Source organism: Vigna unguiculata, chromosome 4 (assembly GCF_037176805.1).
Source record: "Vigna unguiculata cultivar grain cowpea cultivar isolate G323 ecotype 2 chromosome 4, ASM3717680v1, whole genome shotgun sequence".
Lineage (NCBI taxonomy): Eukaryota > Viridiplantae > Streptophyta > Magnoliopsida > Fabales > Fabaceae > Vigna > Vigna unguiculata.
This window is the reverse complement of record NC_140795.1, coordinates 36,179,359-36,206,245: the sequence shown is the minus strand read 5'-3', so window position 1 is coordinate 36,206,245 and position 26,887 is coordinate 36,179,359. Positions and strand designations below refer to the sequence as shown.

The 26,887-nt window shown below is 32.6% G+C and overlaps 1 protein-coding gene across 1 annotated transcript; it reads right to left on the bottom strand.

Moving 5' to 3' along the window:
• Positions 1–6,085: 6,085 nt before the first annotated feature.
• On the bottom strand, positions 6,086–6,865 carry LOC114180695 (uncharacterized). Its single transcript, XM_028066997.1, has one exon. It carries the CDS (start codon positions 6,863–6,865, stop codon positions 6,086–6,088), a length of 780 nt encoding a protein of 259 aa, XP_027922798.1.
• Between the last annotated feature and the right edge of the window lie 20,022 nt (positions 6,866–26,887).

The window sequence follows — 26,887 nt, the reverse complement described above, 5'->3', positions numbered from 1 at the left end:
AGTAAGATTTTGTACACATCTCCTTCCCCTTAGACAATTAAGTAGTTTCGTCAACAATAATTTCCTCAACAGCACCAATCACCACATTAAGGTGCTTTCTATATACAACTATCTACCTTTTCCTTTGTAGGATTTTGTACACATCTTCCTCTCAGTCAATTAATTAATTTCCTCAACAATACATGATTAATTCTTATATGATATACATTTTCATTAATTACTTCACGAAATAAATGTTGAATCATACCACAAATGCACATTTCAAAGGCCATCTCATTACCACACCACCCATGACCACATTGTCTTTTTGTGTACAACTATGTCTTTGTCCTTGAAAAATTTTGTACACATCTCCTTGCCCTCAGTCAATTAAGTAGTTTCCTCTATAATAATTTCCTCAACACCACCACCAATTACCACATTATGTGGCTTTCTGTGTACAATTATCTATCTTTTCCTTGGTAGGATTTTGTACACATCTCCTTTCTCTCAGTCAATTAAGTAATTTCCTCAACAGTAAATAATTATTTTCCATATGATATAAATTTTCATTAATTGCTTCATGAAGTAAATGTTGAATCATACAAATGCACATTTCAAAGGTCATCTCATTACCACACATCATCTTTCTATGTACAATTATATTTTTTCCCTTGAAAAGTTTTGTACACATCTCCATCTCTGTCAATTAAGTATTTTTCTCCACCGTAAATGGTTATTTTTGTACGATATTAATTTTCATTAATTGATTCAAGAAATAAACGTTCACTCATAACATAAATGCACATTTATAAGGCTTTTTCATTACCATATTGTCATTAATAGTACATTTATAAGGCTTCCCCGTCACCGCACCATGCCTTTTTGTGTACAACTATTTGTCTTTTTTTGTTCAAGATTATGTACACATGGATTTGCTCATTCAATTAAGTATTTTCCTCAAAAGTATATAGTTATTCTCAATACAATATTAATTTGTATTAATTGGTTCACAAGATAAACATTCATGGATAACATGCACATTTCAAACAGCCTCATTATCAACACTATTAGTAATAGTAAGTGTATTTCAATGTATAACTATCTGTCTTTTTTTTTAATAAGATTTTATACACATGGACTTCCTCATGATCACACTTGTAGTTACAATACTAAGTGTATTTCTACATACAACTATCTATTTTTTTTATTTTTAAGATTTTGTGTGCAAATCTATATACATCACTTTTTACATAAAAGAAATGTACTTAGAAACTAATTCATGATATACATGTACTAGCAATAATTCTAAACTAAACATCAATATCATATTCTATTTAGTAAAATGTTAAAAAACGTTACTTACTCAAGCCTTGCATTCCTCCAAAAACTTCCGTATTAGAACGCTTACTTAGTCATCATAAACTAACTCAACTTCAAAAACAAAGGTTACTTACAATTAAAACGAAAAATTATAAATGGACATAAATTAAAACAAAAAGATAGTAAAACTTGTTGGAAAAAAATTTAAATGGAAATTACAATTATAGGATATCATAATATGAAATTCTTTTGATATGGCCAAGAACCTATTGTTCAAATATGAAAATAATTCATTATGCAAGGATATCATCACTCAATAACACTCAATAATGACAATAATTGTGGTAGAAGCATTTGAAATTTTAATTGGTGTTGTTACATAATGTGAATAGTAGCTAGTCAAAATAATGGAGAGTTCAAGTACCGGTTAAAGCCCTCATTTTGGGTGGATATGAAAGTTAAAGGTAGGTAGCTAGCTAAATGGTCATACTATATTTTATTTGGATAATGATATTTTGACTTTTTTTTACCCATTTTTAACCCACCATTCTAATCACTCTTAGATCGTCATATCACACCACTAAAAAAATCGAAATAGATAATTGAAAGATGATTGAAATGATGGGTTAAAAGTGGATAAAAAAAAGTAAGTCAAATATATCATTATCCATTTTATTTTTTAGAGAGATTAAGATTGCATGCACGTACACATGGGATAGATGGAGTTTGAATTATTTAAGTATTGTATGCAAAGTAGTGCAATAGATGGATGATCTTGTATAAAATAGAGTTATATGGAGCAATAATATAAGGTGTTAGAACACAACGATGTCCGTGACATATATATATATATATATATATATATATATATATATATATATATATATATATATATATATATATATATATATAAGAGACCAAGTACACGAGCAAATAAGGTGATAATAAAGAGAAAGTGATATAAAGCAAGACAAATAGGGGCGACAATGGTACCCGCACTATGAAACATGACCTTGCATATGGAGTTTCTTGATTGATAGTAAAAAACATGTTCCCTGCTTCATCCTTAACAAGCCTACTAAACCACAACCTTTACAAGTATTGTGAGAGTGTTATGTATTCTAGATGAACAAAAGCAAATTGGAAAGATACTACAACACAACAGCCAAAAACACTTGTAACTTCAGTTTTCAATAACAACAAAAGACCAATACAAACATATTCAATGCAAATCCTATCTTGAAGGAAAATATTATAAATATAACAACAAAGTGTGAAAGAAAAGAGTACCTTCTTATGCACAATAAAGGAACAAACTCCATTAAATGATGAACAAGTATATATATTATTCTACAAAAATAAGAAAAAGAACAGAGAAAAAAAGAACTCTTCGGTATTTAAAGTGAAATAACAACTAGAAAACAGAAGACAAAATCATATCAAAGTCATGAAAAGTAATCTACTTGTCTATTTTCCAAAGTTCAACTCTTACTTGATCTACTTTCACCAACTTAGGAAGTAAAAAAGGAAATGAGGAAACATCGAAGTAGATTGTAGAATTTGGGAACATAAAGCAAACACATATGTGATGTAGAACTGTTGCAGCTCTATTGCAACATTGTTGTAGCAAATGCAAACACGCGAAGCAAACCCATCAACGCAGATGCTAGAACCACTGGACGGGCAAAGCAAATGGTCTTAGGCGCATCATAGCTTTCGAAAAATGCAGCACTTGAAACTAAATCTCTTCAAAAAATCAAACATCAAAGAGGGGAAATGTTAGAAACTGTTAAAATCTAGAAGAAAGACTAATAATGAATACTGTGAAAGCATATTGTATTGATATGTGAAAGGAAGAGTATTTATACAGAGAAATGGTAGGTGCTACTGATTTAATAACAGAATAAACCAATAAAACTAACTAACGGACATAACTACTTGACTTAATGCTTTAACACTCTCCCTTAAGTCAAGTACTTAAGAGATACAACTCCAATTTGTCTTCTCAAGTCTTCAAATCTTTCATTCTTTAGGGCCTTGGTCAGTATATCTGCCAGCTGTAGTTCTGTATTGCAGTATACCACTTCAATTCTTTCTTTGTTCACCAAATCTATAAGGAAATGGAACCTCACTTCTATTTGTTTGCTTCTACCATGGCTTACTAGATTTTTGGCCAGATTAATAGCAGAAACATTGTCTATTTTTAGCTGCAGTGGCGTCTTCACTCTGATCTTTATTTCTTTCAACAATTCCTCCAACCATACTGCCTGGCATGCTGCATAACTCCCAGAGATATACTCTGCTTCACAACTGGATAGTGCAATGACTGGTTGTTTTTTCGAGCACCAAGCAATGGGAGCATTATTTATTAGGAACAAGTATCGAGAAGTACTTTTCCTCTCTATCAAATCACCACCATAATCAGAATCAACAAACCCAATCAGTTCTAGTTCTGATTTTTCCTTCCAAATGGAAACAAAATTCCATGATTAGCTGTTCCCCCAAGATATCGTAACAATCTTTTGGCTGCTAACAGATGAACTTTTCTCGGACTGCTCATGAACCTACTGATAAGTCCAACTCCAAAGCATAAGTCTGGCCTACTATTGCATACGTATCTCAACGAACCAACAATTTGCTTAAAAAGTGTTTCATCAACTGCCTCACCTTCTTCATCTTTTGTCAATTTAATATTGACATCAATCGGACTGGTTACAGAATTGCAAGAGCCCATGTTGAACCTCTTTAGTAATTCTCTAACATACTTTTTCTGATGCATTATTAACCCAGCAGGGGTATAGGTAAATTCCATACCAAGGAAATAGCTTAGTTTTCCCAAGTCAGTCATTTCAAACTCTGCCTCCATTACCTTCTTGAAAACTTCAATTTCTTTCAAATTTGATCCAGTTACCAAAAGATCATCAACGTATAGGCATACGATGAGTAGACCTTCATGTTCACTCTCCCTTACATATACTCCATGCTCAACAGTACACTTTGTGAAACTTAGTTTATGTAAGAAAGAGTCGATTCTTCTATTCCAAGCTCTTGGGGCTTGCTTTAGCCCGTACAACGCCTTCCTTAACCTGTAGACTTGCTGCTCTCTTCCTTTCACAATAAACCCAGGAGGTTGTTGAACATAAACCTCTTCTTCCAACGGGACATGAAGGAACGCTGACTTCACATCTAGTTGGAATAATGACCAATTCCTGGCACAAGCCACTGCCACCACAAGACGTATGGTCTCAGTTCGAGCAACAAGGGCAAATACTTCAGAGTAGTCCAACCCTTGCTTCTGGAGAAACCCTTTCGCCACAAGTCTTGCCTTATGTTTAGAAACTAACCCATCTGGATTCAACTTCTTCTTGAACACCCATTTCACTCCAATTTGGTGTTTTCCTGATGGAAGATCAACCAAATTCCAGGTCTTGTTTCTTTCAATAGATTTGAGTTCTTCGATCATTGCATCTTTCCAGACTGTATGCTGCAGTGCTTCCACTTCGTTAATAGGTTCCACTCCAGCCATTAACGCAAAATGAATCACATCCACTTAATTATTAATTCGACTATCAGAGTGCACTTCATAATCACCAAACCTGATGGGCATCGATCTATGTCTCTGCGACCTCTGGAATGAAGGTCCTTTTATGCTTTTATCAGTTGCTTCCTCTGTAACATCATCACCAACAATTTCTGGTATGTTTCTCCTCAGACTGGTCTTCATCTGCTTCCAGTCCCAACTCTCATTTTCTAGCACCAGAACATCCCTACTTAACAACATTTTCTCATTGATCGGATCATAGAGTTTATAGGCCCCAGTTGGATGATATCCAACAAAGATCATCACTTTCAAATGCCCAACAGCTGGCTTTTCTCCAGTCCATATCTCTAGTGGAACTTTCCCTTCTAATTTCCTTGTGGGACACCTGTTCAAAATGTACACAGAGGTTGCCACCGCTTCACCCCAAAATCTCTGTGGCAAATCTTTCTCTTTAATCAAGCTTCTGGCCATATTAAGGATTGTCCTGTTTCTTCGTTCAGCAAGACCATTGTGTTGGGGTGTATAGGGAGCGGTTACTTCGTGTTGGATTCCATTCTTCTGACAGTAGTTTTCGAAATCATTGGAGGTAAATTCACCCCCACCATCTGTTCGTAGGATTTTCAAACGCTTTCCACTTTCTCTTTCGACAGAGGCTTTAAAGATTTGAAATATCTCAAACACTTCACACTTTAGTTTTATCACATACAGCCAAATCATTCGACTGAACTCATCAACAAAAGTAATGAAGTACCTATTTCCAGCCAGCGAAAGGCTTTCAAAAGGCCCACATACATATGAGTGCACCACTTCTAGGACATCTTTCGATCTTGTGCTTAACTGTGGCTGAAAAGAATTTCTAGTTTGTTTCCCTGCTACACAAACTTCACAAATCTTTCTTGGCACTGCAATAATGGGAATTCCAGAGACCATACATTTTGATCCAAGTTGATGCAAGCTTTTAAAATTCAAGTGACCATACCTTGAATGCCACAGCCAGTCTTCATCTTTTGTTTCTGTTGTAGACATACATTGGACTTCAGCAGCCGTAAAATTAACTTGGAATGTTCTATTCTTGGCAAGTTTGCTTTTCAGAATGAGTCTTTTATTAGCATCAAACACCTCAATCTGATCATTTCCCATAACCGTAGTAAAACCCTTCTGAATCAACTGTCATATGTTGAGCAAATTGCATTTCATCTCTGGAACAAATAACACGTTGGAGATTATGGCTTTTGAGCCATTCTACCTCACGATCACAACGTCACCCACTCCCTCCACTCTTAATGTGCTATCATCAGCAAATTTCACCTTACTCTTCTTTGATGAATCAAAGTTTACGAGCCATTCTTTGTGACCTATCATGTGATTCGAACATCCTGAATCAAGAAACCATGACTTTGTGTGTGTTTCTTCTGCAAAATTCGTAACCATCAGAGTTAGTGGATCTGAATCAGATTCTTCTTGCACCACATGCACTTCCTTATCTTGATGTTTTTTCTGTTTTCCTCTGTCAGCATAACACTCATTGGCATAGTGTCCTTTCTTGTGGCAATTGAAGCATTCAATATTTCTTTTATCATACCCTTTCTTCTTGTGGCATTTCCATGATCCACCTTTTTTCTCAGAGGCATCGGGTTGATCAGAATCGTGCTCATATCTACGATTCTTCCACGTATTCTGTGTTCGTTTTCCTTTCCATCTGCCTTGTTTCTTTCTTTCATCATACTTGAGATGGTGTGCTTTCAACGCTTGCTCGGAATTCTTGATCGGACTTCTGTTGACCAACCTCATTTCATGTGCTTCAAGGGAACTTTGCAATTCTTCAACTTTCATTGCTGCCAAGTCATGTGATTCCTCTATTGCTACTGCAATATAGTCAAATTTCCTCGGCAAGGAGCGCATGATCTTCTCTACAATCATCAGCTCCGTGATGGTTTCTCCACAACTCTTCATTTGGTTCGTAATTGTGAGTATTTTGGTGAAATACTCACAAATTTGATCACTCTCCTCCATTTGTAGCATTTCGTACTACTTCCTCAACGTCTGAAGCCGCACTTTTTTTATTTTTTCACCACCTGCATGACAACGAGTTAGTATATCCCACGCTTCTTTGGCTGTATTTGCGTTTTGAATCTTCTCGAAGTGTACATCATCTACGCATTGATGAAGCAAGAACAAAGCTTTATTATCTTTCTTCTTGGTAGCTGCTTTCATTGCATCTGTGGTTCCCGCTCCAGTAGAACTCCCATTCTCTATCACGTCACTCACTTCTTGATATCGAAACAACACCTTCATCTGTGTGCTCCAGCGATCCCAATTCTTCTCTGTAAGAACGGGTAGGCTCATTGACGGAACATGACTGTCACTCCCAGCCATTATTTCTTGATCCAAGAACGACTTTCTTTCACAATATTCTTTTCTTTCCCTGATTCTACTCACAGCTTCCTTTCACAGCAATTATTACAAACACTTCTGCTGCAAGAAGCCTCCTTCTGTTTCAATCACTCTCTGCCTTCCACGCACTGAGAAGCCAAGATGCAGACACACTCTTCAGTCGAATGCACCTAGAGATGTGATCTCTGAAACACACAAACTCAAGCCGGTCCTAGACGAACCTGGCTCTGGATACCACCTGTTAGAAACTGTTAAAATATAAAAGAAAGACTAATAATGAATACTGTGAAAGCATATTGTATTGATATGTGAAAGGAAGAGTATTTATACAGAGAAATGATAGGTGCTACTGATTTAATAACAGAATAAACCAGTAAAACTAACATAACGGACATAACTACTTGACTTAATGCTTTAACAGGAAAGTGAGAAATTAACGACAAAGTGAAAAAAAAATTGAAAAGCTAATGATAACAAAGGGAAAACCATACCAATTGGAAGCTACGACACACATGTAAAGATCTGAAGAGGGAAATGAAGAGAAATCGGGAGCTGCAATTGCCTGTTATTTGAAGAATTTTAGTGAGATTTAGAGAAGATTTGAAGCTAAAATAAGATTATGTACGGAAAGAAGAAAGTGGTAGTGTTTTTTGAACGTACAAAAAATGATAAAAGAGTTTTTGTGGAAAAATTTAAAGAGGATTTGTGAAAAAGGTAAAGGAAAATGAAATTTTCCTCATAGACCTAAAAAACCTCTGCGATGCGTAGAAATTACGTAAGGTTTTATAACCTCCATTAATAAAATCCCGCTAAAATTAATTCTTTTCGTAGTGATTTTACTCAATTTATAAGTTTAATTTGTTTGCAAAAAAATTTCTTCAACAATAAACTTGATCTTCAAAAAAATTTTGGGAAAAAAATAGTGTTAGTATATTGGTATAAAATGGCATGTATGTTGTCATATCGTCCTTATTTTGAAAATTTTTATGTAATAAAGTCATTTTCTTTAGTACCATACTAATAAATATTAAAGATGTGTTACGTGTCAGTTTATGGTTTTTTTATTTTTATTTTTTTTAAAATTAAAAATTTATCACATGTGATAGTGACAATATCACATGTCAATGTCAAACTAGTAGGTGTCATTGTTTTAACTTCAATTTGGTTTCTTAATTTTTATTTTATCTCAATTCAGTCTCAATTCCTTTTCAAATTGAACACTTTCGTCTCTTTCTAAATTGAAACCAAATTTATTTTTTTATAAATATTAAACAAATATTTTTATTAAAATTTATACTTTTATTAAATATTTTTAATAAAATTAATTTTATTTATATTTTATATTAAACTTTATTTAAAATTATATTCAACTTATAAACAAGTTTAATTTTGAATTTTTTTTATTAACATTATTTTCTATTAACATAGTTAAAATTGTATTCAAATTGTAAACAAGTTGACAGCTCTAATGATAAAGGACCACAACAACTTTAAAAAGCCACTACTTAAAAAAAATCATTTGGAATTCACAACACATAACTATTTCAAAAATATTTCAATTGAAATGGCCAAAAATCCCAAAACTTCTATTGACATAATATAGCCCAAGTTGTATTAATTTTGTTGTGACAAAAATGAGATGTTTGATTTTTACGGGATGATGAAAGATATTTAAGCCCTTTCCTTTAAGGTTACAAATTTGACTTTTAGTAAGAAGTAAGTGTACGTAAAGTAAGATGTCAAAATAAATTGTAATTAGACTAATTATTTATTTGAGTTAGGTTGAATTTAAAAAAAATTAAAATTTTTAAATGTAAGTAAAACTCAATTTGACTTACTTAATTCATAGTTAAATGACTTTCAATTGAATTGAAAGTATATTGATTAACAGTGCACTAACAATAATCTTTTATTATTTTATATCATTTTCTATTATTTAGATTTGACAATTTAATATTTTGAAATATTATAATTTTGTTAAATAAGGATTGAATAATTTTAGCGTTTAATTTATTTATTTGTCCAATTAGTTGAAACTTTTATAATAATGTTGAGTAAATACTTTAATTGTATTACTATAAATAATTGAGTCAAATAAATCCACATTGTACCACAATAAATATAAAAAATAAATTAAAAAAACAAACCATTCTTAAGAAAATCAAATCACTCCACCTACGAGTTTGTGATAAATCGAACCACCTTAGAGATGACAAATAAACCCGTTCCGTGGGTATTGTCTGAATTCGTCTCCGTTTTGACAGAGAATCCCCATATTGACTGGGTATGGGTATGGGGAATCCCCGACTTTTTCAATTGGGTATGAGGATGGTTATGGGGATGTACATATCCCCGTCATATCTCCGTCATCATTTAAATTATTAAAATATTCACAATTAATTAAGTAACCCTACCCTATATATATATATATATATATATATATATTATATTTTATTTCTTCTAATTATTTGGTTTGTCATGAAACTCATTCGCATCTCCAATATATTTTTCATCTTATCATAACATTTATATGTAATTATGTTAAAATGATGTAAGTCAATTAAATTTTTTTTATGTCTCATATTTGAACATTTCTATTATTTTTAAATATTTTTATTTATTGTATATTTTTCTTTCACAGAGTATGTTTAATACTCTCAATTTAAGTGTTTAATAGCATAAACCTTTCATTTACTAGGTAATATAAAAAAAACTCTTTACTTATTTTTATTAATTTTTGTTTTATCTGAAGAACTCTTTTGTTTCGCTAAAACAATTATTTCTCAACCATTGAGTATATATGTTGATATTTGAAAAACGTTCTTAGATGTCTAAGGTATTTTTCATCTTATCATACCCTTAATTATACATTTGTTTTTCTTTGTGCAATTTCTTTCAATAATTTTTCAAATTGTTTCTAAGACACATATTTGTTAATTTTTTAATATTTTTATTTGTTATTTATTTTCATCATGTAAAATATTATTTCAATATATTTTATCTAATTATTTTTTATTTTCTAACTCATTATATCAATCATACTGTAATTTTTTCACTATAATTATATAAATAATTTTTATTTACTACAATATCAAAATTTAATGTAATTTCCCATGAATATTTTTTTTATCACCATCCAACATATATTGGAGTTCAAAAGATATAATATCCATGTTAACATTTTATTATTATATTTATTATTTGTTATTTTCGTCATTTTGATTAAGTGATGTATTATCATTTTTATTAGTGTATAAAAAAATAAATTCATTAGAATTTAAAAAACTGAAGTAAACAAACATTTAAAATATATTTTAATTTGAATATTTGTTTTCCTTTAAATTTTTTTAAAAATATTTTCAAATTTTATCAACTAGGTTTCATTAATGTTTGTAGTTTGCAAATTTAATAAATATTTTATTTCTCATGAAATTTTATTTTTGTATTCTAATCTAAAATGTAAACAATTATAATTTATTTCAAAGTATTTGATATCGAAGAAATAATCATCCTCTTAATATTGAATATTTGATAATATTATGTTTCCTTTACCGTAATTTTTTATTATTTTATAAAAATTAATTAAAATTTATATTGAAGTAGTGAGGAAACGGGTACGGGTATGGGTACGAGATTATACCCGTTACCCGGTGGGGATGAGATAAAACTTTGATACCCATTGGATTTGGGTATGGGGATAAATTTTTTTTACGGGGATAGGCATGGGATAGTGAAACCTGTCCCCGCCCCGCTCCGTCGCCATCCCTACACCTTATAGAATACTTAACTCCTGAGTTAAATACACTCACTTTAACAACTCTATTAAAAAAGGTAAGTTATAATTGTTTTTTTTACTAAATGAGATCAATAATTTCTTCATTTATATATATATATATATATATATATATTCAATTAATATCTTGAATTCAAGTTCTATGTATTCTTTAAGTTTTTTATATTTTTTCATAAGTCGTTATCATCATCATTATAAATAAAACTCCTTATTGAAGGAAAATGTTCATTTTCTTCTTTTTGTCAACAATCTCTTCTTTTTTTATGACTATTAAAAATTGTTGAAGACTTTTGATATGTCATGTTCTAAACAACAACCTAAGAGAAAAGAGCAGTTAATCCAAAAAAAAAAAAAAAATCTTCCCTTTTTAAAACACAAGGTATTACAAGACATCAAAATAAACATATTCCTCCCTTTTTGATCATAATAAAAAATGAATTCTTTAGACAACTTCCCCTAAATCAGATAACTTCATAAAATAGAACTCCCTTTTAATTGAGACTTGCATATCCCTCCCCCTTTTTTATGGTAAAAAAATAGTTAAGAGATAAAACTTCCCCTACATGTAATATTTCCCCTTTTTGATAAAAACAAACATTTCAATAACAAATACTCCCCTTAAATCAAAGACTCTCCCTAGATTAAAGAGAGACTATAAAGGTTAGAGAAAACAAGAGTTTATTTAAATAAGGGAAGATTACAAAAAAATGATTTTTCTAATTTCCATTTATGAATGCCTATAATTTAAATGTTTGAAAAACTCATACAAACGGTAAAAAATTTGAATTTTGTATTCTACTTCACAGGATAATCAATTATTTCTAATGATAATCGATTATTACTTCATCAATTTTTCTAAAAAATTTCCAAAACTTCTATTAATTATTTTGCACAATAATCAATTATTTCATAATGATAATTGATTATGACTTGAAATAATTGATTATTTGCATGGTGATTTATGAAAAATAATAAAAATGATAATTTTTCACGATTTAAAACACATTTCTAACATTCAGTATGCCTAAATCTTTTATAGACCTTACGAGGATACCATATAAACATTTTTGAAATTGAATTTAACCTGCTAAATAAAAAAAAAAATTTAGTCCCCAAAAACTTATTTGGGTCCTTTGAGATTAGAGACATATTACTTTATAATAGGAACACAAGCATATCTATCATTAGAAATATTAAAATGTTTAATTCTACATTTTTTAGAAGTATATCCTTTTTGTATACAATAGAAACATGTTACACAATTTGTATTCCTAGAATGAGTTGTTCCTTTCTCTACCCATACTCCTCGGGTTCTTTTATTTTTGTTCTTGGGAGCTTGCTTATTTTTATGAAAAACCTTTCTCCTAAACATTGGTTTTTCAAAACTTTTATTATTTATTGCATCTTCAAGTTGTTTTTCAAGAATGCTAATATCAAACATATAACTTTTGCAAGATGCACACTCAACATTTTTAGTCTCTTTATTTTCTAAAATTGAAATTTTATTTTTAAAAATTTCTTCTTCTTCAAGAGTTTTCAAACTTGCTTTGTAAATCCTTAAAATTAGATTTTAAGTTTTATGAGCAACATCTAATTTATTGGATTTATGAAGTAGTTGTTGAAATGCATCATACAAATAATCATAATCGTTGTCATTTCTGAAAAAGCTTACCTCACTGTCAGAAGTTTCATGGTCAGCCATCAAACACAAATTTGCTTCCTCATCAGATTCACTAGAGCTAGATGATCTTGAAGGAGAACTTGAAGAAAAACTTGAATCCTTATCCTCTCATTTCTTTTTCTTCACAAACTTTTTGCCCTTCTTCTCTTTACCCTTTTTAGCATTTGGGCATTCTAATTTTGCATGACCTATTTCTCCACATTCATAGCAATTGTAATTTGAAACAAAGTTTTGGTTTTCATTTTTATACCTTTTGTGATATCCTCTGTTTTTGCTCTTCATAAACTTTGTGAACTTCTTTACCATGAGACTCATGTTTTCATCGTCTGAAACATCATCTTCTTTGGGGCTTTTATTTTTTACTATCTCAGTTTTGAAATTTATGTTCCTTTTTCCTTCCTTGATCCTCTTCTTCATTTAAACGTCCAAGTTCAAGTTCATGCTCTCTCAACTTACCAAAAAGAGCTACCATGGACATTGTTGCAAAATTTTGAGACTCAAGGATCGGTGTAACCTTTGGCTGTCATGTCCTATTCAAAGATTTCAAAATTTTAATATTTAATTCATTAGTATCAAAAATTTTACCTAACCTAGAGAGATTATTCCACATTCATAGCAATTGTAATTTGAAACAAAGTTTTGGTTTTCATTTTTATACCTTTTGTGATATCCTCTATTTTTGCTCTTCATAAACTTTGTGAACTTCTTTACCATGAGACTCATATTTTCATCGTCTGAAACATGATCTTCTTTAGGGCTTTTAATTTTTACTATCTTGGTTTTGAAATTTATGTTCATTTTTCCTTCCTTGGTCCTCTTCTTCATTTAAACGCCCAAGTTCAAGTTCATGCTCTCTAAACTTACCAAAAAGAGCTACCATGGACATTGTTGCAAAATTTTGAGATTCAGGGATCGTTGTAACCTTTGGCTGTCATGTCCTATTCAAAGATTTCAAATTTTAATATTTAATTCATCAGTATCAAAAATTTTACCTAACCCAGAGAGATGATTGACGATATGGGTAAATCTCTTTTGAATACCATAAATAGTTTCCCTTGCTACATACAAAACATCTCGTACTCTAGAATCATGAGTTAGTTCGAGCACGTCTCACATCATTTGTTCCTTCATGGGTTACTCTTAAAATCTCCCACATTTCCTGAGAACTTTTACACATAGAGAATTTGTAAAACTCATGAAGGGTTATACATTAAAATAATTGTTATATTTAGAGTTAGTTAAACCCTCACTAAGCCTGACTCTTAGATAAAAAAAATATTAAAGCAGTAGTGTTGTCACGGCCATCGCTAATGATGTTTCAAATTTAAAATTAATTTTTGTGTTAGAATTTTCCTTGCCATACTAAGGCCGACACTAGCTATATGAATTCTATACCAACAATATGTTTGGGGAATTTACACACATTACTTAATATGATACCTAATAAACATCGTAAACATTATATACATCGATCATAATAATGCTCAACTTCAATTAGAATTATTCTGAACTTTAATCAGAATTGAGAATTGAGCACCAAATTATAATATATAACATTGATGTTGCAAATATCATAATAATAAAGGATGCATACATTTTTGAAGAGAGTGGTAACAATTTTGTTCTAATGTTTATTTAAATGTTCACTGTTAAACTACTAAATTTCTAAATATAGTACATCCAACTTGAGTCCAAATTCAAAGCATACAGGACAAGAATACGTCCATTAACCATAATTGAATTGAGACCTATAAAATCAAAATTTAAGATATATAAATATGTGAACCTTAAAAATAATATATACAATATAATTGAACAAAACAAATTGATTAAGAGAATATACTAAAAAGTCATATTCAAGGTTGGGCATGATCATCCAAGTCTTCATCATAATGAGGATGCACTTAACTAGTACTATTGGAAGTGTTTGCAACCTATCTTTCCAAGGCCAAGGCTAATTGTTATCACATCAACTTAATGTACGAGAAAAGAATGTTCCTTTAACTAAGTCTACAATGTGAAAAAGAATTGTGTTTGGTAAGTCATAAGAAATTTACCATGTCATATGAGTGAATTGAGTTCCTATTATGTAGTTTTCTTGTAGTGACAACTTACTAAAGATTGTAATATTAAAACCTCATTTAATATAACTGCAATTCCCAAAAACGCGGGAAATTTAAAACTTTCATTCATCATAGAATAAACTTTAAAACCATAATTATAAGCTTCATTACAATCATCAAAGTCTAGTAATATAAAATATTACAATTTATTTAGAAACATAAAACATAAAACTCAGAAAACTCTTTTCTCCCATACTAGCCTCGCTCCAGCTATATGCCTCACCAGATCCACCTGCAACATCATCTGCTCCCGTGTACCACGTACACGATCATCGCCAAACACAAGCAGATAGGGTGAGCTAACAATTAAACAATCATATATATAAAACATATATATACATACAAACACACCAAAGGAATTCCATCCTTTGATTCCATATCACATGGCCACCACCATGTTACCCGTGTTCTACGTCTTCTGATGAGTACCTCAAGATGTCTTGCTGCCACACCTACCAGCCACAACTGGTAGAGCATGTGCGGGAAACCTTGCTACGGACCACACTGTGTAACGTTAAGTGGAGTTCCCAATACGAATAACATTCATAACGTTTTAAGACTACCAAACTCGTTGGTCTCATACCAAGGACGACAACCTATTTGGATCCACCGTACGCACCACAACATGCACACTCACACTGGCAACACTCGCCAACCCGAGCCACAACTCAAGAGTTCCTCATGTTCATCCGGCATCCCGAGCCACAACTCAAGAGATGTCATTCCGAGTCACAATTCAAGGAATGTCATGTGCTTAACCCCTATCCCGAGCCACAACTCAAGGGATACGTTCCGATCCACAACGCAAGGAATTCAGTAAGCCGACCTTCGAGGTATCACCAAAGCTTTGTAGACCACGCACATCCAAAGCAGACAAAGCTTATGCCTTTGCATCATCGCTTGGTGCTGCTCTGGAGCCGGCATGCGAAGCTCACTTCCAGACTGCCTGGCGGGGGACACGTGCCACCAGGTGCCAAGCGCCTCTAATGCTACTTTTTCTGCAAGTATTGCTTGGTGGGACAAGCCTTACCGCCAAGTACCACACGCTTCAATACTCCATTGCCAAGCGCTACACCAGTACTTGCGGAGTACTGGTTTTTAAGAACCCAGAACACAGTAAAAGCAATCCTACTCTTAGAATTATGCATATCCACAATCAAGAATATAGGTTTCGAGAAATCAACATGACTCCCATGCACAATCTCAATTTATATGGCTTCGTCATACGCGTACACGAGTATCACAATATATCATATGCATTAATCCCCATATATATATATATATATATATATATATATATATATATATATATTCCACCCTTTAAATCCATGATAGCATTCAATTCCAACTTACGAATAACGTATGCTAAAAAAAATATAAAGCAATATTATCGCCTCTCCTATGCAACAAGTTAATTTATATTGACACACATGCATTCACAAATAAACCAATTCTCAACATGTGACTAACCCAAAAGAACATTCAAATTCATAGAGACTTACAACATAACCCAATCATGCTTCATTATAAGTTACTTGAAAATGTCAAGAGCTTATTCATGCCTTTTAAAGACTTCAAAACCCGCAATAATGAGTAACATATATCTCTAGCTATTGAACTCAAAATCAAATCTCCACCGTTAAAAGTGAACAAATACATGTTATGGACCAGGTGTCAAAATTTCACCTAAATCGGATGGTTAAAGAACCAGGAAATGCAGTTTTACGAAAACTGCACAAACTAGAAAAATGGTGGTGCCTAACGCCCAGAAGTCAGGAAGGTGGCGTCTGGCGATACAAAAACAGCGCCCGACAATACCTGCTCCGCGAAAACACGAAAAATAGTGTTTTCCGTGAACAAAACACCATACGCGTTGCCAGGCGGTAGCTCTTCACCGCCAGGTGATTTTTTAACAATAACTTAGAAACTGGGTTGTTTTAACGTGAGTTGCCTAGCGGTAGTTCATGCGCCGCTAGGCGGTGCATACAGTTCTAGAAAAAATCCCAGATTGTTCTGCACTTGCATAAACCCTAAAACCCCAAATCAACACTTCCAACATTCATCTTGACATAATTATAGGGTGAACACATCATATTTATTCAATTCGGAATTACTTTCATGCATCATATCATAAATCATACACATAGGTCATGTTGGTTCATTCCTTCGCAAGCCCCACATGAACCCTAGTACCCAATTATCTCCATAATCATAATTATCCTTAGTCATACAATTACAAACACATAATTAAATAAACAAGTACGCAATTTCATATATAATAACTAATTCAAGCATCATACACATCACAAAAAATCATGAAACCATGAGAAACTGGCCAAACCAGTTCGCGTCGCCTGGCGGGACACATACAGCCGCCAAGCAGTTTATAGAGGAAACCCATAAACTGGGTTCTGCAGCATGCGTCGCCTGGCGGGTCTTCAATGCCGCCATGCGGTTTTTGGAAACTTCTAGAAACACCAAAATTTATCATATTTTTGGCAGAAATCAAGGTTCACATGCATTCCATTCAGTCAAGAAACAATACAGTTAAAATAAACACATGATACAGCTCCTCTAACCTGGATTCCTTGCTCAAATGCGCCCAATTCTTTGAGTCATTGATCTCAATTCTCCTTAGCTCGATATTCCTCCTTCAATTCTCTTTCTCCACTCTCCCTTCTCTACTAAGGTTCGATCACACAACCATGCATATGTCAATCAATGTATGACCATTCAACCAATTCATGTTTCGTGATAATTCCTATAATTATAGGATTATATTATCACTCATCACGATCAAGCATATTATTAAAATAATAACAATTAAATAACACACAATTGGCATACATAAGACTTAAACCCAAGTTCTCAGAACACAACCAAGTACTCTCAACTATTTAAGCTAGTACTTTTCCACATCATATCAATCAATATTTAATGCCATAAAGCCTCTCACTACCCGTATTTATTAATTATTTATTTATTTAATTAATTAAATTTAGCGGATCTTACAAAGGTAGTATGATAGGTGTCAATCTCTAGGCATGAATCTTTCAAAAGTAGAGTCAAATGTTTGTGATGATTAAGTGTTAATTCTTTAAGACATGAGAGGCAGCCAATTGGGCTTAGAGGTTTAGGTACTTGATTATGATTTTGTGATGTTATTAAGTGAATGATTTGATTTTGAAAACCTCAGCCATAAGTAACTGAGGATAGATAAAGAAACAAAATTTCATATTGTTAAAAACATTTCTTTCATTGAATGGTTTCTATAGATATATATGTGAACCCATCTTGCTTTTTGAATATATGCCATGTTCACTTCCGATTAGTCTCCTTAGGTTTTGCATACCTTATATGATATTACAAACATGGATTGCATTTCCAGAATCAATCCACCATGTGTTAGATTAATACTAGTCATATTAGATCCATAACAAACCAAGCAAAATAATTACCTATTTTCTCTAGCTAATTCTTAAACCTTGGGAAATCTTGCTTCATGTGTCCCTTCTTTTCTTTATAGTAAAAACACTTGAACTCCTTCTTTATAACTGGCTTAGCAGACATCTTTCCCTTCTAATTAACCTTATTCTTCTTATTCTTAAAACAAGTAGTCAATTTCACTATTTTGCCTTCCTCCATTAGTAATTTTTCTTATTCTTGAACACACAAGGTCAACAATGCATAATAGACCACTTATTGTTATGTGTGTTATAATAAATTTTATATATCATATATACGAGGAAAAATACACAAAAATACAATATACAAAAAAGGAATCAAACATGGTAACCTATAAGGCTTTCGGATGAGGCACAGTATCCCTTTTATGCATGATGTGATCACGCACTCTTGTAATCTCAATGAGTTTTAAGGATTAAAAATACATGATAATAGTGTTGGTAAAAGATTTATCAAATGTAATGGTAGGAGATACATCAATAACCTTTAGTAAATCTCTTACATTGTCATGTTGATCAATAGAACACCGAATATCAGCAGAAAAGTTGGTCTTTATTAACGTCACAAAGAGACAATTTAACTTCTCCCACCTTTCTTAGAGATCAACAACATCTGGAGTGTTGGTATCAATAATATTGGTGATTCTAGTTTTCCTAATAGCATAATCAATGTCTATCCAACCCAAATGGAGAAAAACTTTCTCCTTCCGAAACTTGTAATTTTCCCCTTTTTAGTTTGGGAATACCATAATAGATATAAGAAATATTTACAAATTGAGAAACTACAAATTTTAAAATACATGCTCATCATCATAATTTGATACTATAATAAACATCATGTTTTACCAATGCAAACATGTATTAATGAATGAATTTAGTGACATAAAACTTGCTTGTAGGCTAAAGTCTTATTCAATTAGATTCATATAACCAAATGATAAAACTATTATATTTTACTGAATTAGACTTGCATCTAGTGACATAAAACTTGCATTTGGGCTAAAGTCTTACTAATTAGACTCTTAGACTCATATAACCAAAAGATCAAACTATTATGTTTTACCAATGCAAACACATGTCTTAGAATGAATCTTGTGGCATAAAACTTGTTTGTGGGTTAAAGTCTTACTCAATTAGACTCATATAACCAAATGATAAAACTATTATGTTTTATCGATGCAAACACACGTCTTAATGAATGAATCTAGTGACATTAAACTTGCATGTGTTCTAAAGTCTTACTCAATTAGACTCATATAACAAAATGATAATTCTATTATGTCTTACCGATGCAAACACATGCCTTAATGAATGAATCTAGTGACATAAAACTTGTATGTGGGTAAAATTCTTAATCAATTGGACTCATATAACCAAATGATAAAACCATTATATTTTACTGATGCAAATACACATCTTAATGAATAAAATTGTTATACAATTAGACTTATATAACCAACAGTTAGGAAATAGAATTAAACTTGTATTGTCCACCTTTTGATATACAACCGTTAGGAAAATAAATAAAAATGTAATCTCGCCTACTTTTCCATTTTAAGGCCATAAATATGAGAGCAACTATCCAATAGTTATTCTAAGAACATCTTACAAGCACTACAAAAAATCGTATTAAATACGACAATTATTTGCTATATATAACAGCGCTTATGATTAAAGTTATATAGATGTGAATTTTAATATATTATATAAAAATATTTAATAAAAACTGTGAATTTTAATATAAAAATTAAATTTGGTTTCAATTTGGAGAGGGACCAAATTGGTTCATGTTAACAAAATTTGGGACTAAATTGAACAAAAATAACAAATATAGGGACCAAATTGAATATAGAACATTGACTTTGACATGTGGCACGCTGCTGGATTAAAAAAAACCACGAAATGACACGTGACAGTCATTGTTCATGGTCGTTAATGATTTAAATGGTGTTAGCAAAAAGGACCCAATTGAACAAAATTGACGAAAATTGGAACCTATTTAAACACAAAACCAAAATTAGGACTTATTTGAGAAAACTTGATGAAAATTGGAACCAAAAAGGTATTTTAACCTAAAAAATATTATGATATCTTATAACGTTTATAAATTTAAACCTACCAATGGAAATAAATTAAGAAGTATAGAAATGACATTTTATTTGAAAACTTAATTCTTATTTATATATCTATTTTATGACGACTAATCATTAAATTAAATTTATATGAACTTCACCTATGATATTTGAATTTACGTAATCAAAACATTATTACTAAATATAGAATTTTTTTCTTACTTAATAAATTATATTTTTAATGTAATATACAAAATTTCTCTTACTTAGTAAATTATACACTTAATATTATTATAATTTTAAATTTGTCTCATGCTCAATTCTTCTTACGAGTCAAGTTATGCCCATATTTAAGATGAGTAATTTCAAATCCATAGTCGAGCAAAGTCGACCTAAGTGTTAGAATCGCCTCATGCTTAATTCCTCTTACGAGTCAACTCATGCCCATATTTAAGATGAGTAATTTCAAATCCATAGTTGAGTAGAGTCGACCTAAGTGGTAGAATTGCGTAGCGAAATATTTGTTTTTGGATAAAACCCAAAAGGTGGGGGGGGGGGGTGACTTGGTTTGTTTAATAAAAATTGTACTTTAAAATTTTTCCATTTTAATATCAAAATTCAATTAAAACTCTTTTCTTTATATATTCTTTCCCCTTGTAGCATCTGGAACATCTTGTACTCTTGAATAACGAGTTCTTCCTAGCATGCTTCACATCAGTTGTTTCTTCATGGGTTAGTTTTAAAACCTCCCACATTTCCTGAGCACTTGTACAAACTGAAATTCTATAAAATTCATCAAGAGTTAAAGCAAATGAAATTATATTTCTAGCCCTAACATCATATGACCCATTTTATTTTGTTTCGTGCTCCATTGCGAAAAGGGCTTAGGTTCCTGCACATCTTTAACATTAATAATAGGAACAATTGGACCATTTATAACAGCATCCCAAATACCTCTATTGACAAACTCTAAAAATATTTGCATTCTTACTTTTCAAAAAGGATAATTTTCCTAACAAATAAAAGGGGAATATTAATTGAAGCAATTTGAATAACTATCAAAGCAAGCTCCAATACCAATTGTTAGAATCGTGCAACGAAATATTCATTTTTGCAAAAAACTTAAGAGGTTGGGGTTAATTGTGCTTAATGGCCAACAAATGAAATTGTAAGAACCGTGGAATTTAATTAATTAAATAATTAATTAATTAATAAATGCGAGTAGTGGGAGCCTTTATGACATTTAATTTTAAATTGTATGATGTGGAAAAGTACTAGCTCAAGTGGTTGAGAGTATTTAAATGTGTGAAAGGACTTGGGTTCGATTCTTATGTATGTCATTTCTGTGTTATTTGATTTATTATTATTTTAACAATATGCTTGATCATGTTAAGTGGTAATATAATCATAGAATTTTATTAGTCATCATGAAACATGAATTTGGATGTTAGGGGAGCTGAACCTTACCTTTTGTTTTTGTGTTGATATTTGCATGAAATGTATGATAAGCGGGTGATGAATCACAGTTTATGGGTTCCTGATGAACTGGCTGACGGTGATGAACACCCGACAGACGTCGCGAGTTGAATTGACTCTATTTGGATGTTTCCATGTTCTAGGAGGCTTCTGATCGGGAACAAACCACATTTTAATCATTATGAATGATTAGACATCGTATTTGCCTTAGAATTCATGGAATTGGGCGTTAATTGAGATGAAAATCACATGAAGGTTATCTTAGGGTTGATGAATTGGGGATTTCTATAGTGGCACTAATCTAAACAGAAAATGTGAACGAATTCGTGTATGGGAAGTATTAGGGATGAAGCGTAATCCTAAAATCTGGAATCGTATTCTATAGAGTCATATATTGATGGAAACCAGAGTTGTTGTGAATGGGCTAAGGTTCGCAGGTGTAGGAAGAATGCTGGGGTTCCTAGAACAGCAAGAATCGCTTGGTGGCACCTTGGTTGCCGCCAGGCACCATACCAGAGATGCGGGTGGTGTCTGATTCACAAAAAACGTTGTTTTTCGTATTTTCACAGAACAGGAACCGCCTGACACTGGTTTTGTACCGCTAGGCACCAGGTTCCTAATTTCTGGGGGCTAGGCGCCACCGTTTTTCTAGTTTATGCAGTTTTCGTAAAACTGCATTTTTCGGTTCGTTAACCGTTCGATTTAGGTGAAATTTTGACAGGTGGTCCATAACATGTAGTTCTTCACTTTGAACGGTGGATATTTGATTTGAAGGTAAGTAGCTAGAGATATATTTTACTCATTATTGTTGGTTTTGAAGTCTTTCAAATGCATGAATAAGCTCTTGATAATTCCAAGTAACTTCTAAAGAAGCATGATTGGGTTATGTTGTAAGTCTCTATGAATTTGAAGTTCCTTTGGGTTACTCACATGTTGAGAATTGGTTTATTGGTGAATGCATGTGTGTCAATATAAATTTGCATTGGTGCATAGGATCATGTGCTTAAGTTATTAGAGTGTTATTGCTTTATATTTGTTTGAGCATGCATTATTCATAAGTTAGAATTGAATGCTAACATGGATTTAAAGGGTGGAATATATATATATATATATATATATATATATATATATATATATGAGGAATTGATGCATATGATATATGGTGATACTTGTGTACGCGTATGATGAAGCTATCTAAGTTGAGATTATGCATGTGAGTCATGTTGATTTATGGAAGCCTATATTCTTGATTGTGGATATGCATAATTATAAGAGTGTGATTGATTTTACTTTGTTATGGGTGCTTAAAAACCAATACTGCACAAGTACTGGTGTAGCGTTTGACGGTGGTGTTTGACCGCTAGGCGATAGCTACAAAACAAGTAGATTATTGAAGCGTGTGGCGTTTGGCGATAAGGGTTGTCCCGCCAGGCGATACTTGCTGAAACAGTAGCATCATAGGCGCTTGGCGCCTTGCGGCACGTGTCCCCCGCCAGGCGGTCTGAAAGTGTGGTGCACCTGGCAACTCGTGAGTAGCGCTAGGCGATGTTGCTAAGGCAAAGATGTTTGGCTTGCTTTGGATGTGCATGGTCTACAAGACTTTGATGATGTTTCAAAGGTTGACTTGCTGGTGTTCCTTGAGTTGTGGCTAAGAACGTATCCCTTGAGTTATGGCTCGAGATAGGGGTTAAGCACGTGGTATTCCTTGAGTTGTGGCTCGGAATAGAATCTCTTGAGTTGTGGCTCGTGATGACGGATGAACACAAGGAACTATTGAGTTGTGGCTCGAGTTGGCGAGTGTTGCAGGTGTGAGTGTACAGGTTATGGCTCATACGACGGGTTTAGATAGATTGCCCTTCTTGGTATAAGACCAACGAGTTTGGTAGTCTTAGGACGTTACGAATATTATTCGTATTGGGAACTCCATCTGACGTTACGGTATATGATCCATAACATGGTTTTCTGCACGTGCTCTATTCGCGTTTTTGGGAAATGAAGTTTTAATAATTGACTCGTATTTACTATTTCTTTATTTTATTATTTAAATCCGTAATATCTAGTCGGGATGTTACAAAATTGCCATAAAATGGGTTTAATTATCATTCAAGATTCATTATTGGTTATTTTCCAGTCATCTTGGCTACCCTTTGGACAGGTAGGGTTTCTAACCCTTCGCGTTCATGCCAAAAAGAATTTTGGCAAAAAAAAGCTTAATTCATGTCCCCTAAGTTTGAACACAACCATGCAAATGTCAAGTTAATGAACAACCAATCAACCCATTCACATTTCACGATAATTTTTATAAATCTAGGATTATATTATCACTCATCATAACCAATTATATTATCAAAGTAATCTATTACATATTAAGAAAAGAAGATACTACTAAAATTACTACATTACCTATTTTCTTTTATTGACACGTGTCATAAAAATTAGTTTTTTCGTCATTTTAAAACTCTAGTACAAAAGGACTGGGTTCAAATCCTAAAAAGGTCAATTTGTTTTTGTTTTTTTTATTTATTTATGATTTCAACTATATTATTAATTATAAAAAATATTATTATTTGTAATATTTTTATAAGTATTAGTATTTCTAATTATTAATAATATTATTATTATAAATATTATTAATAGTGATAATAGATCAATTATAACAAAATATTAGTATTATTATAATAATAACAATAATTGTTATTAGTATATGTTACTATTGTATATTATTACTATTAGTATTATTAATATTATTAGTATGAAAGTTATTACTCTTATTTGTAATATATAATATTATTACTATTGTATATTTTTTATAGTAATTACGTCTCAATTTTTATTAGATTATGATAAATTATTTTTTTTGTCTTAAAGTTAAAAAAAATAGGTATATTGATAAATATATGATTAGTTTAAAATTTCACTCCAACATTTCATTGTTGATGTTCATACCCATTCAAATTTGAAGGATTTGTTGACCATTATTGAATTATGTCAATCTTTGACAAAAACAAACAAATTAAATATATTTTACTTGATTGATTGTCTAATTCATTTTATTTAACTCTTAATGTTTCATTTTCTACAACGAAGATGATCAAAACAAAATTTGGGATAAGATGAAAGATGAATTTCTTGAACACAAAATGGTTATTTACATTCAAAAAGGAATAACTGAAGATTTCTATTCCGAATAAATTATTGATTAGTTCAAAATTGTTTACTATAAATTATTTTGGCTTCTCCAAAATTATTGGTCAAGATCCGTGTAACGCCCCATTTAATTAATAAGCGTAATTAAAAGAAATGTCACGCACAAATAGTATAGCAGCGCAGTCTTGGGGTATTAAACGCAACCCCTACAAGATCCTAGGCACACCACGATGCTAAAGTAAACCAGTTACAACATTCAACAACAAACCCAAAAGGAGATTAAAATAGTAAACTAATACATGGGCCATAGCCCGGAAAGAAAACCCATAAAGATACAGATCCAGTCCAAGCGGACTATGCAGCGAAATCATCTCTCCTTTGTTGACCACAAGTATCTCTCGCATCTGCTCTCATCAATAAATTGATGATCATCACAAGAGTAGAAGAATAACATATAAGGCATTCAAACAAGAAAAGGGTAAGCTAGAGCCAAAAGATTTCATCAATGCAATCAGATATACTTTTGCAGTCCAACATACATACATCACCCAAGCATGTTATGACCTTCCAAAACAATACACTAAGACTCGACTCGACTAATCCGGATACATATAACCTGGTCAGATTCAGCGGATGCTTGCACTTGTGGTGGATACCTTTGCTCACCCCCGAGCTATGTGTTACAAGTGTTACAATGAATCAATTCCCTCACACACAAGGTTAGCCCTTAATGAGTTTTAGGCCTCCTACTACTCTCACCACAGGATTCAGTCCGCTCTAAGTGAGACTAACTAACTCCTTAGAGTGTCAGGATGCAATCCTTACCTTAAATCCTTACCAAGTTATACAGATGGGGCACCACCATGGACACCCACTAACAGGGGCCATGGAATTACGTCCCGACCATTGAAGCACGACCCTGAAAATATCACCTAGAGATTCCAAGGAATTACGCACTGACACGGACCAATCATGTTCATTCAATCAAGAAAGACCTATCATGCATATATATATATATATATATATATATATATATATATATATATATATATATATATATATATATATATATATATATATATATCAATCTTCATAACCAATCCCTTTCACGTTCCAAATCAATCCATACCAATTCATCATACTCCATCCATGAATATACCATTCCAACTCATCTCGTTACCATGTCACTTTAATGCCAACCACCTCATTAAGATCACATGCTAAGTTCATGCCAAACTCATTATTCACAATTCATGAATCATATCACTCATGCGTATTTATTTGTCTCATGCATTTAACACAATACTTAAATCCAAGCAAACATCAACCATTCAAGGTTCAAGGAAACGATCAATCATCACACTGCCTTTCCCAGCTCCTCGCTCAAGTAGAAGGGTCTCGCTCAAGCAGAAGGGTCTCGCTCAGGTGAGAGGCTCTCGCTCAGGCGAGCCCCATTCGCCTAGGCGAGGGCTCGAAAAGGGGAACAATGGCTTCCTGCGCCCTCTCGCTTAAGCGAGCCCTCCTCGCCTAAGCGAGAATGTCGCTCGCTCAAAAAGGAAACGCGTCGCTCAAGCGACACCTCATGCAGAAAAACCAAAGCGAGCTCTCGTTAGTCTCGCCTAGGCGAGACGTGCTCGCTTTGACGAGAAAACCAGTGGTCGCCACTATTCTCTCGTGCACAGCCTCGTACATATCTAAATAGCCCAAAATAATTCATTTCACAGATTCACGGCAACATGCAAGACATCCCATGGCAAAATACAACTACTCAAGCAGAAAAACGTAATAACAGAGCAATGCCTAGCTTCCCTTACCTAGAAGGGTTTAGTAGAGGACCTCAACTCTACAACAGTGAGTATAACCGCTCCAAGGACGGTTTAACGAGCTGGAAAAA

What these genes read in the sequence shown, in the direction of transcription:
- LOC114180695 (XM_028066997.1), bottom strand. Translation starts at nt 6,865, where the DNA reads ATGCTACAAATGGAGGAGAGTGATCAAATTTGTGAGTATTTCACCAAA.